Below are 15,772 nucleotides of genomic sequence, written 5' to 3' on the forward strand. Positions count from 1 at the left end.
GGCCCATGATGGTTCAAAGGAGCTGTTTACCAAGGCGTACCAGACGATGACATCGGTATCACTTGATTCGAAGTCATAGACAAAGACAAATACATGGTAACGCAAAGCAGCATTTTCGAAGACATTTGTTCTGTGTGTGACGGCGGTAATTATTTCAGCGGAGAATTAACAGGAGTTAACATCGATTTCACAAGCCAGTTAGAAAATCTTTTAAAGTGACAAAAGATAGGGAACTTTAAACAACGCGGAAATTTTACAGGATTTGTCAGAACAGTATACTGTTTCATTTGTCAGTGACATTTCGTCATAGTACTAATTGATTTTCAGTCTAGCTTCAGAATACTGTATCATTTGTCAGTGACATTTCGTCATACTATTTATTGATTTTCAGTCTAGCTTCAGAATACTGTTTCATTTGTCGGTGACATTTCGTCATAGTACTAATTGATTTTCAGTCTAGCTTCAGAATACTGTTTCATTTGTCAGTGACACTTCGTCATACTACTAATTGATTTTCAGTCTAGCTTCAGAATATTGTATCATTTGTCGGTGACATTTCGTCATAGTACTAATTGTAGGCATAGCTTCAGGATACTGTTTCATTTGTCGGTGACATTTCGTCATACTTCTAATTGTAGGCATAGCTTCAGGAAACTGTTTCATTTGTCAGTGACATTTCGTCATAGTACTAATTGATTTTCAGTCTAGCTTCAGAATACTGTTTCATTTGTCGGTGACATTTCGTCATAGTACTAATTGATTTTCAGTCTAGCTTCAGAATACTGTTTCATTTGTCGGTGACATTTCGTCATAGTACTAATTGTAGGCATAGCTTCAGGATACTGTTTCATTTGTCGGTGACATTTCGTCATACTTCTAATTGTAGGCATAGCTTCAGGATACTGTTTCATTTGTCGGTGACATTTCGTCATAGTACTAATTGATTTTCAGTCTAGCTTCAGAATACTGTATCATTTGTCAGTGACATTTCGTCATAGTACTAATTGTCAGTCTAGCTTCAGAATACTGTATCATTTGTCGGTGACATTTCGTCATAGTACTAATTGATTTTCAGCCTAGCTTCAGAATACTGTATCATTTGTCAGTGACATTTCGTCATACTACTGATTGTCAGCCTAGCTTCAGAATACTATATCATTTGTCAGTGACATTTCGTCATACTACTGATTGTCAACATAGCTTCAGAATACTATATCATTTGTCAGTGACATTTCGTCATACTACTGATTGTCAGCCTAGCTTCAGAATACTATATCATTTGTCGGTGACATTTCGTCATACTACTAATTGATTGTCATTATAGCTTCTGAATACTTTATATTTTGTCAGCTTCGGACTGATTACAAAGATGTTCTTACATTTTTGTTAGCAAGGAATATCTTGGTTGATCAGGAGATCAATCAACCCTATTAGCAAGGATCCTGTAAAGCCATAGACTTCGCCTTACAACACCAAGATATTTATAATCAATGGTAAATTGATGGGGAATATGATATTCTCTTTCACTTACTGGCTACTTTAATACAGAATGATGTTTGGGGCAAGACATCTTCAAACTCCCTATTCACTTTAGATAAAATATTTGGTCTTCGTCTGGCGCACAACATCGTCTATCTTTTAAACAACAACAGAAATATAACAGTGAGGGTTGTACACACGTTGTCACTTATCTGTTATAAAATTTTCATATCAAAATTCAATTGTTTACACAAGCTCGTGATATCCCAATTAATAAAAGATGTTGTCTGGTTTGTGCTTCTGCAGACAGAAAGAACTACCGGGCATTCAAAGGGTGAAGGACGGCGGAGACCTCAACTTCTTTTTACCTAAATGAAACAGTAGGCAAAGCGCTCCGGGTATCTTAATGTATGAATTTGATGTCTTTCAAAAACTTCAATTAACAAAAAAGGAAGTCGTAATCGGGATTGTTCCCTCATCATTTGATTGAAAACATATCTCTTCTGTTAAATAAAGCTGTGTAAATAGCCGCTATAAGGGCTTTGCTGATTGTTTTCAAACATTCTATATATATTACATATTGTATTTTGTTTTCTCAAGAAGAAAGAAACTTGTTTATTTAAAAGAAATCTAGATAATTAACACAACACACTGAGTTCTCTTCCATACCATCATAACCACACACGCCAATTCTCTCTCGTACTGTTTATTGTTTTCCTGTTAGATCAGGTTATCATTTTACCAACAAATTACCCAATCACTTCCGTAATAGCTATGCCGGTATTTTAATTGACAACAGAGATCTTGAGAGCGGAGATAAGTCATTACGTACCTACATTACAATAATCAATTAAAAGGCCTTTGTCAGTAGGTATGACAAATCATCACCAGCCATATTCCTGCTATACTAAGGCTTTAGAAACTAATTCTACGTTAATAAGCAAAAACTTCCCGTAAATATCTAGTTAAGACAAACCTTTATCCTGTATCTTAAGCTCGATTCCGGTGTTTGTATCAATTTTTAGAAGCGATGTCCACACAGCTTCATTATTCTATTTTCGGCAAAAACAAATCATTGACTATACAAGCTTTAATGAAATCCGCGTGGAGAGTTAATGGTACAATAATGATTACGCGTACAAAACAATAAGAAGTTGACCAAATAGATATCGGTTATTTATTTGATAACTACGTATTTTGATATCCCATTTAAATAATTACCCGATACACTGCCAATGCGAACAACAAAAAAGTTTTCTTGCAAATAAACAAATCATGTAATATTACATCTACATGCATTCCATGTCTATAATGAATTATGTTAGTATAAAAGTGAAGGATATGTTATGCAGCGCAAGTGTCAACATTTAAAAAGTATTTCATCACTGAAATGAAAATATCAATCATGAACGCCATTGATTCCGAGGAAGGTAAATGCGACTACATGCGACACTACAGGACAACACGAAACCTATGGTATAACAGCATCACTGGAAGATGCCACATGTCTTGTCCCAGTGATACCAAAGTTTGAAGATTTACTCAGAAAATCGAAAATGTTTACAATAATCAATATTATTGTTGTAGCACGTGAAGATTCAAAACAAATCTTGTATCTTTGGATAGAGATCTACATTTAATGTTTTTTCGTTGCTTTTTACAATTTTGCAAAGCTGTTTCATATTTTTTAAAAAAAAAAAGTAGTTCGAAAAAGAAAGTCGACATTCCAAGAAAAGAGCTTTGATGTTAGGATCATTTAATTTTCATATTAGGAATATTTTATTTTTATATCAGGAACATTTATTTCTGGATTGTTTTTGTGTTTATTGCATGGAAACATAATATAAAACCATCCTGATTTTGTTTCCGTCAGATTCCAGCTTTTTTCTGTTCTTTATTCTCTACTCTTGGTGTCCCTCTCGGTATCCTTGTGTACCTCTTAGCACTCATCGTCAAAAAACTGAGGACGTAATTTCTCTTCTGAAGTAGTCGGAAAAAGTAAATCGACAATCTCATGCTAGGAGAAATTGTGCTTTTTTAATGTTTGGAACATTTATTTTTAAATGATGAAACTTTTGCAAGAAAATGCGATGGATGTTCATCCTGATTTTCTTTTCCCTCAGCTTTCAGCTCTACACATTTACACATTTGCCAAAAAGTATTTCAATGTATCGGTGGATCCGGATTATCATAAATTTCAACCAGTCGTTGGCGTTTGTTCTCAATGTTATTATATTAGTAAACATCATTTTTAGAATAAAATAATAAAATAAAAAACCGTCATATCAACTATTTATTTATCTATTTATTTCTTTTTTCATTTAGATGACGATCAACTGAGACTCCATCTAACACTCCAAAACCAAAGATGTTATTCACGGAACGTCCAACCTTAACAAGGATTCCAGAAGCCATAATGGGACTTTTGGTACTTTTTTCTGTGTCGCGTCATCAAGTGAAAGGAATACGCTACCAGTGTGGACACGGTCATGGTATGAATTTCAGTAATGAAGACACGGATGGCTACAGAATGACAGTTAGTCATGAGAGACTAAATCCCAACATTGACCTGATTCCAAACATAACATACACAGGTAAAACGAAACATACAGAGTTAAAAATAATTATTCGTGTAGGAACATAAGCGTTCAGTAATTCAACCGTATAACTGTTATGCATGAATTATATATTCTCAAAACGTCTTTTCTAACTGTAATTGTTTGGCCAATGGTTATGTATGTCATTTGTCACTTGGCAATCTCAAAAGAACACAGGCGACGCATTAACAACAACCAAAATATCGTAAAATAAAACCTGAAATTGATATCAGTGCTTTTGGAAAATACATTGTTCTATATAGATATATTGTGTTTTTTTAGAAATATTTATTAAACTTTAAAAATTGCATTTCTCAATTTGTGATATGCATGCCATTTAATGTGGTTAATAATGAAAAAGCAAATTTTTGATATAATGTATATTATATTAAATAATATATAATTTTCTTATAATCGCTCAACTCGTGCAGAAGTAAGGAAAGAATACGTTTGCTGTATCTTGCTGCGTTTTGCAAAAGGCGACTCATTGTATTGTCCCTTGTTTCTCTGTTATTTTCCTTTAAGTGGATATGGGGGAGCCAAAGAATACATAGTGCTGTATGTCACTGTATGATCGTTGGAAGCGACCGAAAGAGGGAATCCTGCAGTTTTCGTGTCTTTTACTAAGGGGATATTAGAGAGACCAAAAACATCATGTGATTACCCCTATTGCGCTTGGATCTTGATCTTTTCCTTTCTTTACTTTTTGACTCTCGATGTCCCTCTTGGCACCCCTTCTCATATAACTGATGATAAGAAACCCCGTAAAACAATCTATATAAATCGATCCAGTTTAATATCAATTTTACTGTATCCTATATGTAAAACAAATACATTAGCGATCAATATATTGACACATACGGCACATCCAAGTCGTTATAATCACATTCATTGTTACACGTTGAAAAGTAAACATTGTATGATAACCGAAACCTCCAGGGAACGTGAAAAATGACAGATATGTTGTATTCCCCAAGATATTGTTGATAAAACCAGACCTAGACTTCTGTGGATATACGGGATGATGTTCCCTCATTCTAAATCAAATTCTGCCATTAGATTTGTAGGTGATCAGCTAAAGTGAACAGAATATTATAGAGAAAAGAAAAATCAAACCTTTACATATCCAACAAGTCTTCGTCAAAGAAAGTGACACACGCCATAGTATTCGTAATTGCTATGTTATCATTTCGATGTTGTTGTTTATGCACAAAGAGATTAATAAGTCTTAGCATATTGATACGTAGTATACATCCCATAATCACATTAATTATCACGCACGTGCGTGCACTAGTGTTACAGCAAGTGGTTTTTGATATTTACACTTGCACTGTTTAGTCGCCAGATGCATCTAACAAACTACAACGTGTGCATTTCTCAATATTTACGCATTGTGATTAGGCTTGTGGAATAATATACGGCCTTGGCATTACTTATACCGGTTGTCAAAATGCCATTATGCTCACATCCATACTTTTTGTTTGTTTGGTTGTTTTTTTTTTTTTTTTTTTAACATAAACATGGTTTATGTTAAACAATTAACGTTAGAAAAGTAAATAAAAACACCAATTTGGAATATTGTTTTTAGAACTATTTTGATGACGTGGCGCCGTCAAAGAAGCCCTAGTGGTTCTATCTACTGTCTCCTGTACAATGTACGTGCGTCGGAATGTAAAATTAATCAATTATCATTAATCGTCGCGTCACACGTGCTGTGCATTTTCATGGCGTCATATTACAACATTTTGGTAGCTACATGACTCAAATGTAATGTAGTAACAAGAAACACTTATAAAGATATCATGCATGGTCCAAATCATCAGAACGTGTAAAGAAGTCAGTTCTAAGAATTGTTGTAATAGGTGTAAACATACAATAAAGGGAAAGGTTATAATGTCATACAATTATTAGCATCACTTCTTCACGATTCCTATGGTGATTGATAATAGAAATAGGATATATGGAGAGTCATTAAGGAATGACATATGAACGAAAGTCTGAAAAGATATGCTATCCGTCGAACAATGACAATATCAAACATACAGCTTATTGATTACAACACAGGACATAATACAATACTGTACACATGTCAAGGTGAGGTCAGTGATAGACACAAGGCACCATGATTCAAAGACAGACAATGTGATCAAATGTTGTAAGGTTTACATACTACGTAATTTATGTTTTAGGTTGTTAATATTAGCTTCAGTAGTTTGTACATACGTGGATTTGGACGGTGTTAGATTCATTAAAAAACAATTATATAGCAAATCACGACATTCATATTGAAAATTGAAGTGAAATGCCTTTTGTTTAAATAGTAATGAATGACATGACGAAGAATTAAAGTGGGTCATACTAAAGTACAAACCGATGATAAACAAATTTCCGAAGGATGCCACAAAAAGAACACGTGACTTAAAAGAACACGTGACTTGTCTGATTACTCGGCATAGAAAAATGTCCAGGTGTAGTGAGCGTGTTAACAAGTAAAAGCCGACCTGACACGCGCTGTGCGTTTTTCATGACGTCGTTTTACGTACATGCCTTGTGGTAAATGGTAGTTTAAAAGAACGAGTTGTTGAGAGCAGTAGTATTACCGCTACTAAAAAGACATGACGTTGGCGCAATTTTTCCCGGCAGGTGAACACACCAATGCACAACAGTCGAGTCAGCAGAATTTTCCTGCAGAATTATATATCGCTGGTGTTAAATTAGTAATCTAAATCACCTGATTTGCCACCAATAGAGCATGTTTGGGACATTCTTTAGCAGTACGTGAGAGAATCTCAAAATTAGTCACCAGATGTTTTAGAAGCTGTCCTAGCATTGAAGAATGAATCGAACATCAATGCTTGTCAAACTCGTTTTCAATGGTGTTACTTAACCAAATGAGCAAAACATTAGCAGCAGTTTTATTCGAGATGGTTCGATTTGTTTATTCGTAAATGATTGGTGGAGTTTTGTACATGAAATAATGAACAAATCGCAAATTTTTTCTTCATTATTTTGCCACGAATTCCATGTTTTATATTTTAAAACGCAAGATTTATCGAGACGCATATTGCACGGAAGACACAATTAAATAGAAATAGCACTCTGCTGTAGAAATTTAAAATTAGACACAATGAAGCCAAACAATTACTATTTGTCTTAGACTCGTCGGTAATGTATATATTTTACAGTAACTTCCGTAATGAAAGGTAGAGCCAATATTGATTCAATTGATTTACATTCTAGTATTTAGTATAGAAGTTAATATTTTAATAAGCTGCTAACAAGATGTTGTTTAATGAAGAGGCAACGTTTCCCTCTTTTCACATTATCCATTATATATAAGCTATGGTAGGTGGCTGGGGATTTTGAAATGGCATTAGATAATGTGTAAACCTTTGGAATCAATATATTTTTGCCTATAAATGTAATACTTAATAATTAATCCAGAAAAGTCGTGATTCCTTTCTGTTTTAACATAGCTAATTCAACTTCACCGCCAGTTTATATCTATAAAGAACTCTTTTGTTTGTAGGTCAATGCTGCCCATTCAGGTGTAGTAACAACATTATACATCAACCTGATTACAAAGTGGTACAAATTCGTTCACGTGCCGCACTCCATCTTAAATGCTAACTAAAGCTACACCTGTGCTCCGAAAATGCAACCAGTTTCAGGTTTTCATAGGAAATACTGATAACGTGATAAGAAGAACAGTTAGGTGTTTACAAGTCACTAGAGATAACGAGAGGTTTACATATGATAATTTATGTGTAATCCATTTTATTTTGTAGAATTGTCTACCTTTTGTTTCTATTAGTATATTCATTACGTGTACAGTTTGTACATCGTCTGGTCTGGTAATTTGAAGGCAATTGTAGATCAAAAGAGCAGGCATCGTCTGTTTCATTGAAGACAGCGGCAATGTTAACCTTGGTCAATCCAAGAAAGTAATATTACTATCTCAAATAAGAACAAGAACGTCAAGTACACGTGCAAGTTCTGAAATGAGCCCCCAACCAGGTTACTGTAAACCGTGGAGAAACCAACAGGTGTGCCTGTCCCCTTTCAGGAATCAATATGGTAATAATTCATGGACAATCCTATTTATATTATTCAGGATGGTAGCTATTTTAACAAAATAATAATGAAAGGGTGTGGGCATTTTACTGGCAGTATGAAAAAATGACTCAGACATCAATTAGGTTTTATTAGAACCATTAATGGAAAATAACGGACGGACAAAAAAACAAGTTACGTCAATAAATCTGACACAAGTCACGTTTCTGAGGTTACCATTGTTTTAGGTTTAGTGCAACAGTAGAGACGGATTTCTCTCTAAATACGGAGTTATAAAGGTATTGTATATCTCGTAACAATCTGATTATACCTCGTCCACATCTCGTTCACTAATTAGTATGAACAGAGAGAAAGTAGTGTCCTATTGGGTACACAAATAGGATAGGAGTATAGAAAATATCACAATTATGCTATTCCTCAAGAACCATCGGCAAACGAAACCTGTAGTGAATTTTGATAAAATAATTGTGTGTTTCACAATCACAAGGACCAACAACCTCATATATAATTCAACAAAAAGAGTTCTTCGCATTTCTTCTTCTTTACACTGGAATTAGGGGGGATATAAAGACAATAATTATAAGCAACAAGAAAAATAGATGAAATTATCGTCTGCTTCACAAGACAATAATGACAAGTCTTGAAGTATCTCTTTTACGCTGACAAAGATCAACTTGTGACAACTTAAACAGCAACATACAGTTTTACGTTTGATGTAAATACTATTAAAACATATACAGATATAAGGCTGTCAATTATCGTGTTCTTGAGACGACGGTTACCGTTTCACTGTTTACATTACATGAAGAAATCTCAAGTTAATTAAAAATAATAATTATAATAATACATGTACTTTGTCACCTTCACAAAGACAACTTATATTTACCTGGTGTCAGTGGTAATTTGTATATTATGAGGTTGTATTATTCTGTATCTGAAACGCTATCGTATATACATATGATATTGGAAGAACTATGACCATGCATACGATTTGTATTTACATTTAACCATTTGAAAAGAAAGCAAAATTTTGTTTTAAGTCTATCGTTGTTACTTCACTCCAATTAACAAGAAAAAAAACGGATTTTAGCAAAATGTTGTTAAATTTAAGGTTTAAAAATAGTATTCCACACATTAAGGCATTCAAAATGAAATGAAGGAGAATAAAATCAATCTCTGTTTTATATATCTGGTTTTATCTTATCTCATTAGCTCACGTTATACTCTCTAAATTGTCGCTACCATCAAAGCATTTATGAGTGAATGTCAAAGAGTGAGCATCAGCATGAACTACAGAATCGGGTTTAACTTGATCAGGGTACAAAAAAATTAATACCTTCCCTATTTTATGGCCATTCAACGATGAGGTCGAACGAAGTATTTATTAGCAACTAGTATCTATATTTTATTTTGATGACGTGCAATCAAAAATCCATTCAGGGAAACAAATAAAAGTGTTGAATATCCAAACAGTGATTCTGCTAAAATTCAATATATGCTATTGTAGGCAACAATATTTATTTTTTCTGCCCGACAATTTGAACGTGGCCGTTTTTAGTCATTCCATGCTTTTGTAGCTAACGTCATCAAGTTGGAAAATTATATTTAATTTATGTATGGATTTAATTTGTTATTCAGCTGACAATATGAATCTAATCATAGAGACGGTGAAAGGATATGTAAATCAGGTAAAGGTTTGGGAAACAAATATGCAATAGATGTCTTATTTAACGAAAAGTACCAAATGAATGGAGATGAGAGAAAGGGATGGAAAACGTAAAATGGAAGAAATGAATACGCTAATGCATTAGAAGTATATAATACATGTGACTATAGCAGTGGTAAATGCAAGAAATTGAAAAAGTGAAAAGTCAAAATGGCACTTACCATCTTGTATTTAAGCAGTTCTGTAATTCACGATACTTACGCGTTCAGAGATTCATGACTTTTTTTCTTTCTTTCTTTTCTTTTTTTGAATTGGGTCTGGTTTTTCTTAGTCGATAGTCTTGAATGGTTAAGGATATACGAAACCACATCAAAAGAAGATAATTCTTAATGTCATAGCCGAGGCATTATATTCTGGTTATTGAAAAAAGACATGAATGGCTCTGATTCTATTATGGCCTCCGCCTGTCAACATTTACTTACGAAGAGTTGCCTAAAATAGATCAATTTTCCCTTGCCGAACCCTCACAGATATGGCCTGATATCTTGACCGAGCAGCATGGTTCACAAGGAGAAAAAGAGGGAGAAAAAAATCAGGTTGAGTGAAAGGACTGCAATATAAGGGAAATATAGTCACATGTTACCATAACAAAACAAAATAAAATCTGGCTTCAGATTTCTAGGTTCACATATTTTCTACCTACCGAATCTTACATTTCTAGTAAGCTAGGAAAACTTCCGGAAACTCCCTAAATGATATGTCTGCCTATGTTGTTCATGGTTTTGGTATAACACCATGTTTCCTTTCCTTATTCCAGTTGAAATCGGACAGCAAGGTTTGGACAGACAAATACAAGCTTTAGAACTTGAAATTTTGTATGACGGATTCGGGAACGGAAACGAAAGCCATGCCCATGACATGGACTGTGGGAATTTACTTACACCTATACGGGTGAAATGGACCCCTGATAACAACCTCAATTCCTGTGTAACATTAAGGTAAGATGCAAGAATGTGTTTTTTTTTACTACTCTGTACTTCAGTTACAATTGACAATAAAAACTACACCAAAGTGTGTTGATAGTTTCATTTTGTGTGAATAAAGTGCATATATACATCTTTTAATCTGCATTGAAAGAAACATTTTCATTGCCGGAATATGATATCGTATTTTGTAGAATTTGCTGTAAGTAAAGTCATGACGTGTCATACTCGTCCTATCAATAATGACTTTAATCATTCTGGTGGTGATTATATCCTGGTATGTAACGTCACATAATCAATTAAAGGGAATTGCAACAATTTAGTTTATAATTTCATATTTCTATAATCTATGCAAAAGTATTCAGAACTTTTATCGCATTCTTTTTAAAATAATTTCTAAATATTTTAGCATACACAACAGATTATACATTACGAAAGTCACTCTAATAATAAGAAATACGATAATAGCATAACACAGGCTTAGTTGTTCGACCATCCATGTTGTTTTATAACCGTAAATCAATTTAGATGTTGCCGTTTAGTGACATGGAATGAGATCCCATAGAGATTAGATTTCCTATTTTATGATTTGACATACCAGAAGAAATCACTTATTAAAATGATCTCGAACGTGAATACTGATTTTAGGGTTGGCATTAAGATATGTATATGAAATCAATTAACTTTATTCTCATAACTATTATCTTTACTAGATGCGACGCCATTTTGGAATATCGTGTATTACACAGAATTTTAATGGTCTCTATAATGATTTCATTGAGAAATGTTCTGTTTCTTTTTGCGATATGAAGCTGAACGTGTTAAACGTTCAATAGTTTGCCTGTTTTTTCCGTTGTTGTATACCTTGTTCACGTTTGAGAACGTGACATTACTTACTTGGATTATCCAATCAAAGGAAGTAATGTCACGTATTCAAACTATGTTAAAAACCGTTACGCATGGTTACAAGCGTCGAACACAAATTACTTCATTTTCCGATATTATTTGCTGTATACTTTGAGGTTTCATTTACCGGTGTGTAGTTCTATGACATTTCATATGATTCATTTTGCTGGGATTCGAGTAGGTGTAATCTACCTAATATTAGAGAGGTCAAACTTAGTTTCAGAGATCGCTTACTCAATATTAGAGAGGTCATGCGTGGTGTACGAGAACACTCACTCAGTATTAGAGAGGTCAAGCATGGTGTAAGAGAACACTCACTGAATATTAGAGAGGTCATGCATGGTGTAAGAGAACACTCACTGAATATTAGAAAGGTCATGCATGGTGTAAGAGAACGTTCACCTAGTATTAGAGAGGTCATACGTAATGGCAGGAAACGCTAACACAATATCAGTAAGGTCATGCATGATGTCAGAGACCGCTTACACAATATTAGAGGCCATACACGGTGTCATAGAACGCTAACACAATATTAGTGTGGTTATACACGGTGTCAGAGAACGCTTACACAATATTAGTGTGGTTATACACGGTGTCAGAGAACGCTTACACAATATTAGTGAGATAAATTATGGAAAACAGTACGCTTACGTAGTATAATCAGGCCATGCACGTACCAGTGAACGCTTATATTATATAAGATAGGTTATACACGATATGAGAGATAGCACCGTCAAATTTCAGCTGTATTGTTGATCACTAGAAGGAGTTCTATCTAAATGGATATATCATCCAACCTCTTTTTATCGCTATTATGCAGTAAATATGGTCTCTCAAAATGTAGCCATCTCATTCTGTATATCTAGATTTTTTTTCAAATATTAATGTTTATATTTGAAAATTATTTAATTACAGGGCGATTATCTGTGAAAATCCGACAAAATGTTCAAGCATTAGTTTGGAAATATGTAAGCCCAAAGGTAAGTAATAACAATCATTATTGTTCATGGTTATAATTTTTCAGATATTGGCATACATTGTTTTACATTTATCATATTTGTTATATACATCAAACACATACAGAGATGTATAAATGTATGAGACATTCGCACATACTGCCTTACATAAATAAGATGTAACAACCACCGACACATACAGAGAGGTATTAAATGTATGGGGCATTGGCACACAATATCTTACATTCATTAGATGTAATAGACATCAACACATACAGACTAGAGATGTATAAATGTATGGAATATTGGCACACACATCATACATTAATTAGATGTAACAGACACTGACACATATTGAGATGTATTGATATATGGGATATTGGCACACACATCATACATTAATTAGATGTAACAGACACTGACACATATTGAGATGTATTGATATATGGGACATTGGCACATACAATCTTACATTAATTAGATGTAATAGACACTGACATATACGGAGATGTATTAAATGTATGGGACATTGGCACACATTGACTTACATCAATTAGATGTAACAGACATCGACACATACAGACAGATATGTATTGTTGTATGGGACATTGGCACACATTGTCTTACTTTGATTAGATTATCAGATACCTGCACACATAGAATGGGAAGTAATTCAATATAATCCATATTTTCATCTCCCCCATTATTAATTAGAGTTTAATCTCCGCTGTTTTGAAAGTGTCAAGGATTAATTGATCATGCATACTTAGGTCTTTTCACAGATATACTGGACAAAATAAGTTAAGGATCATAAATTGTGACCATAATATCTTTAAAAATTCAAATCATGTATTGCCGGTAATTGCACTCGTAGTTTCTCCAATATGTACCTAAAGTCATGTCAAAGGTGAAAGCACGTGCATCTGAAGGTCTTGCCGTTCCGCTCTAGTTAACTATGGTGGTGTGAAAAACTGACTGGTCTATTACTACAGAGGAATCTTGCAGGTTTTGATTCTGTTACTTCTAAGCTAAAAAAAGTTGAATTTGGAAACATTTAATCAATTTGTAACGAAAACTTGAAAAACTAATCATGCGAAGACATTTAAATGATATGGAAGCCGCGCGAGCTATAGGGCTCCTTCAAGCTGGTCAAACTCAACGAAATGTGGCGGCACAGCTTCATGTTTCTTAGAGCGTGATTAGTAGGCTATGGAATCGCTATCAACAGACAAATAACGTCCGTCAACGCCCCAGATCTGGACGACCACGCTGTACGACAGCCCGACAGGACAGATTCATTTGCATCACGGCACGACGTCAGCGGTTTTTGAGTGCTCCTGTCTTGAATCTTCAGTTTCAGCGTGCTACAAATCTAAGGATTTCATCCCAGACAATCAGAAACAGACTCCATGCCTCTAATTTACGAGCTAGAAGACCAGCAGTCCGACCAATTTTATCCAGAGGTCATCGACAATCCAGACATCAATGGGCCACTCATCATTTGAATTGGCAATTACGTCATTGGAGAAATGTTATGTTCACAGATGAGTCTAGGTTTTGTGTTGACTTCCATGACGGTAGGAGGAGGGTATGGAGAACCCAAGGAGAGCGCTATGCAGACTGCTGTGTTGTCCAGCATGATCGCTTTGGTGGTGGGTCAGTGATGGTTTGGGCAGGGATCAGTGTTGACTTCCATACAAACCTCTACATCATAGACAATGGATCTTTAACAGCTGTTCGATACAGGGACGAGATTCTACACCCTATAGTAAGGCCCATTGCAGGAGTTGTTGGCCATGATTTTATTCTGATGGATGATAATGCTCGTCCTCACCGTGCTCGTGTGGTCAACGACTATCTTCAACGTGAAGCAATCGTTCGCATGGACTGGCCAAGTCGTTCTCCTGATCTGAACCCTATCGAGCATGCTTGGGACACCTTGCAACGCCGGGTTTCAGCTCGACCCAATCCGCCACGGAACCGCCAACAGCTTATGATTGCTCTGCAAGAGGAATGGCAGCGCATCCCACAGATCAGCCACCGACGACTAATAGCATGTGCAGACGTTGCAGGGCAGTTATTGATGTCAACGGAGGTCATACTGCCTATTAAACTGCCAATTGCAGTTTGATGAGTTTTCCTTGTCTACATGATTAACTTGCTCTACTTCCTCTTACACTTTGATTTCAAGGGTGCTGTTACTCAGGGTTATCTGCTCTTGGTAGCAATTACCACAAATGAATTTGTTTTGTGTAATTAAAGACTAAAATGAATGTTCTGTCATTAAAATTTAAAATATAATCATATTATTATTTGTATGTAAAACTGCACTGTTTCAAGTTTATGATCCTTAACTTATTTTGTTCAGTATATTATTAAACAGGACAACACTGATGTAACGTGTAGTTTAATAATATGGATTTGCTTACTAGATGCTGTATTAGATTGTAATTAACTCCAGTCAATCGCTCAGTGTTGCACAAAGACAAGCGTGTGTAATAAATTGTGTGGTGTAGACTGATTTTTGTAAAATAATTAATGAAAATGTGTCATGAATAGTTGTTTTATCAAAAATTAGATAATGTCAGGGTTTAAAAATATGGAAATCTAGAAGAGAATTTTAAAAAATGGCATGGTAAGTTAATGAAATCGGATAAGATTTGTTCACTTACATTTCAGGCTGGTACAATTCTTGAACGAGACAAGCATGAGTAAAACAAATCGAATTTTATATAAACTGCCAGTTTCCATTGTTTTAATTACCCAGAACTATATTATCAATCTATGTTCATTTCTATCACCTTAACGATCCATACTTCCGTGAAAATAACACATTCTACTTTTGTAGAAAAATAACATCATGGGGAATCAATAAGATATTGAAATTCAGCCTGCATATCTTCCAGCTCTATTAAAGGGAAGTGACATGTCTTACTATGTTCTTGTTAACATGACCGTTGTTATTCATATGTGAATCCGTTCATTTCCGTTGGAATTTATTTCTCACAAATTATTACAAATGATTCGTTCGATCAGTTCTGAAATGGAAAAGAATTGAGAGATTTCAAACGTATATACGTAAATTCTATTTTTGATATTTGTAGATAGCAG

At 34.6% G+C, this 15,772-nt stretch overlaps 1 protein-coding gene across 1 annotated transcript in view; it reads left to right on the forward strand.

The window, feature by feature from the left end:
* The first annotated feature begins 3,895 nt into the window (after positions 1–3,895).
* LOC132560445 (uncharacterized) overlaps positions 3,896–15,772 on the forward strand; it is a 36,551-nt gene continuing 24,674 nt past the window's right edge. Inside the window, exons 1-3 of the mRNA XM_060225108.1 lie at positions 3,896–4,073; positions 10,634–10,814; positions 12,621–12,685. Of these exons, the coding sequence (XP_060081091.1) occupies positions 3,896–4,073; positions 10,634–10,814; positions 12,621–12,685 (424 nt within the window). The remainder of the gene's footprint in view (positions 4,074–10,633; positions 10,815–12,620; positions 12,686–15,772) is intronic.

The sequence above is a fragment of the Ylistrum balloti genome, unplaced genomic scaffold (assembly GCF_031769215.1).
Source record: "Ylistrum balloti isolate Yb309-2 unplaced genomic scaffold, AGI_CSIRO_Ybal_v1 Utg371064, whole genome shotgun sequence".
In the NCBI taxonomy this organism is placed as follows: domain Eukaryota; kingdom Metazoa; phylum Mollusca; class Bivalvia; order Pectinida; family Pectinidae; genus Ylistrum; species Ylistrum balloti.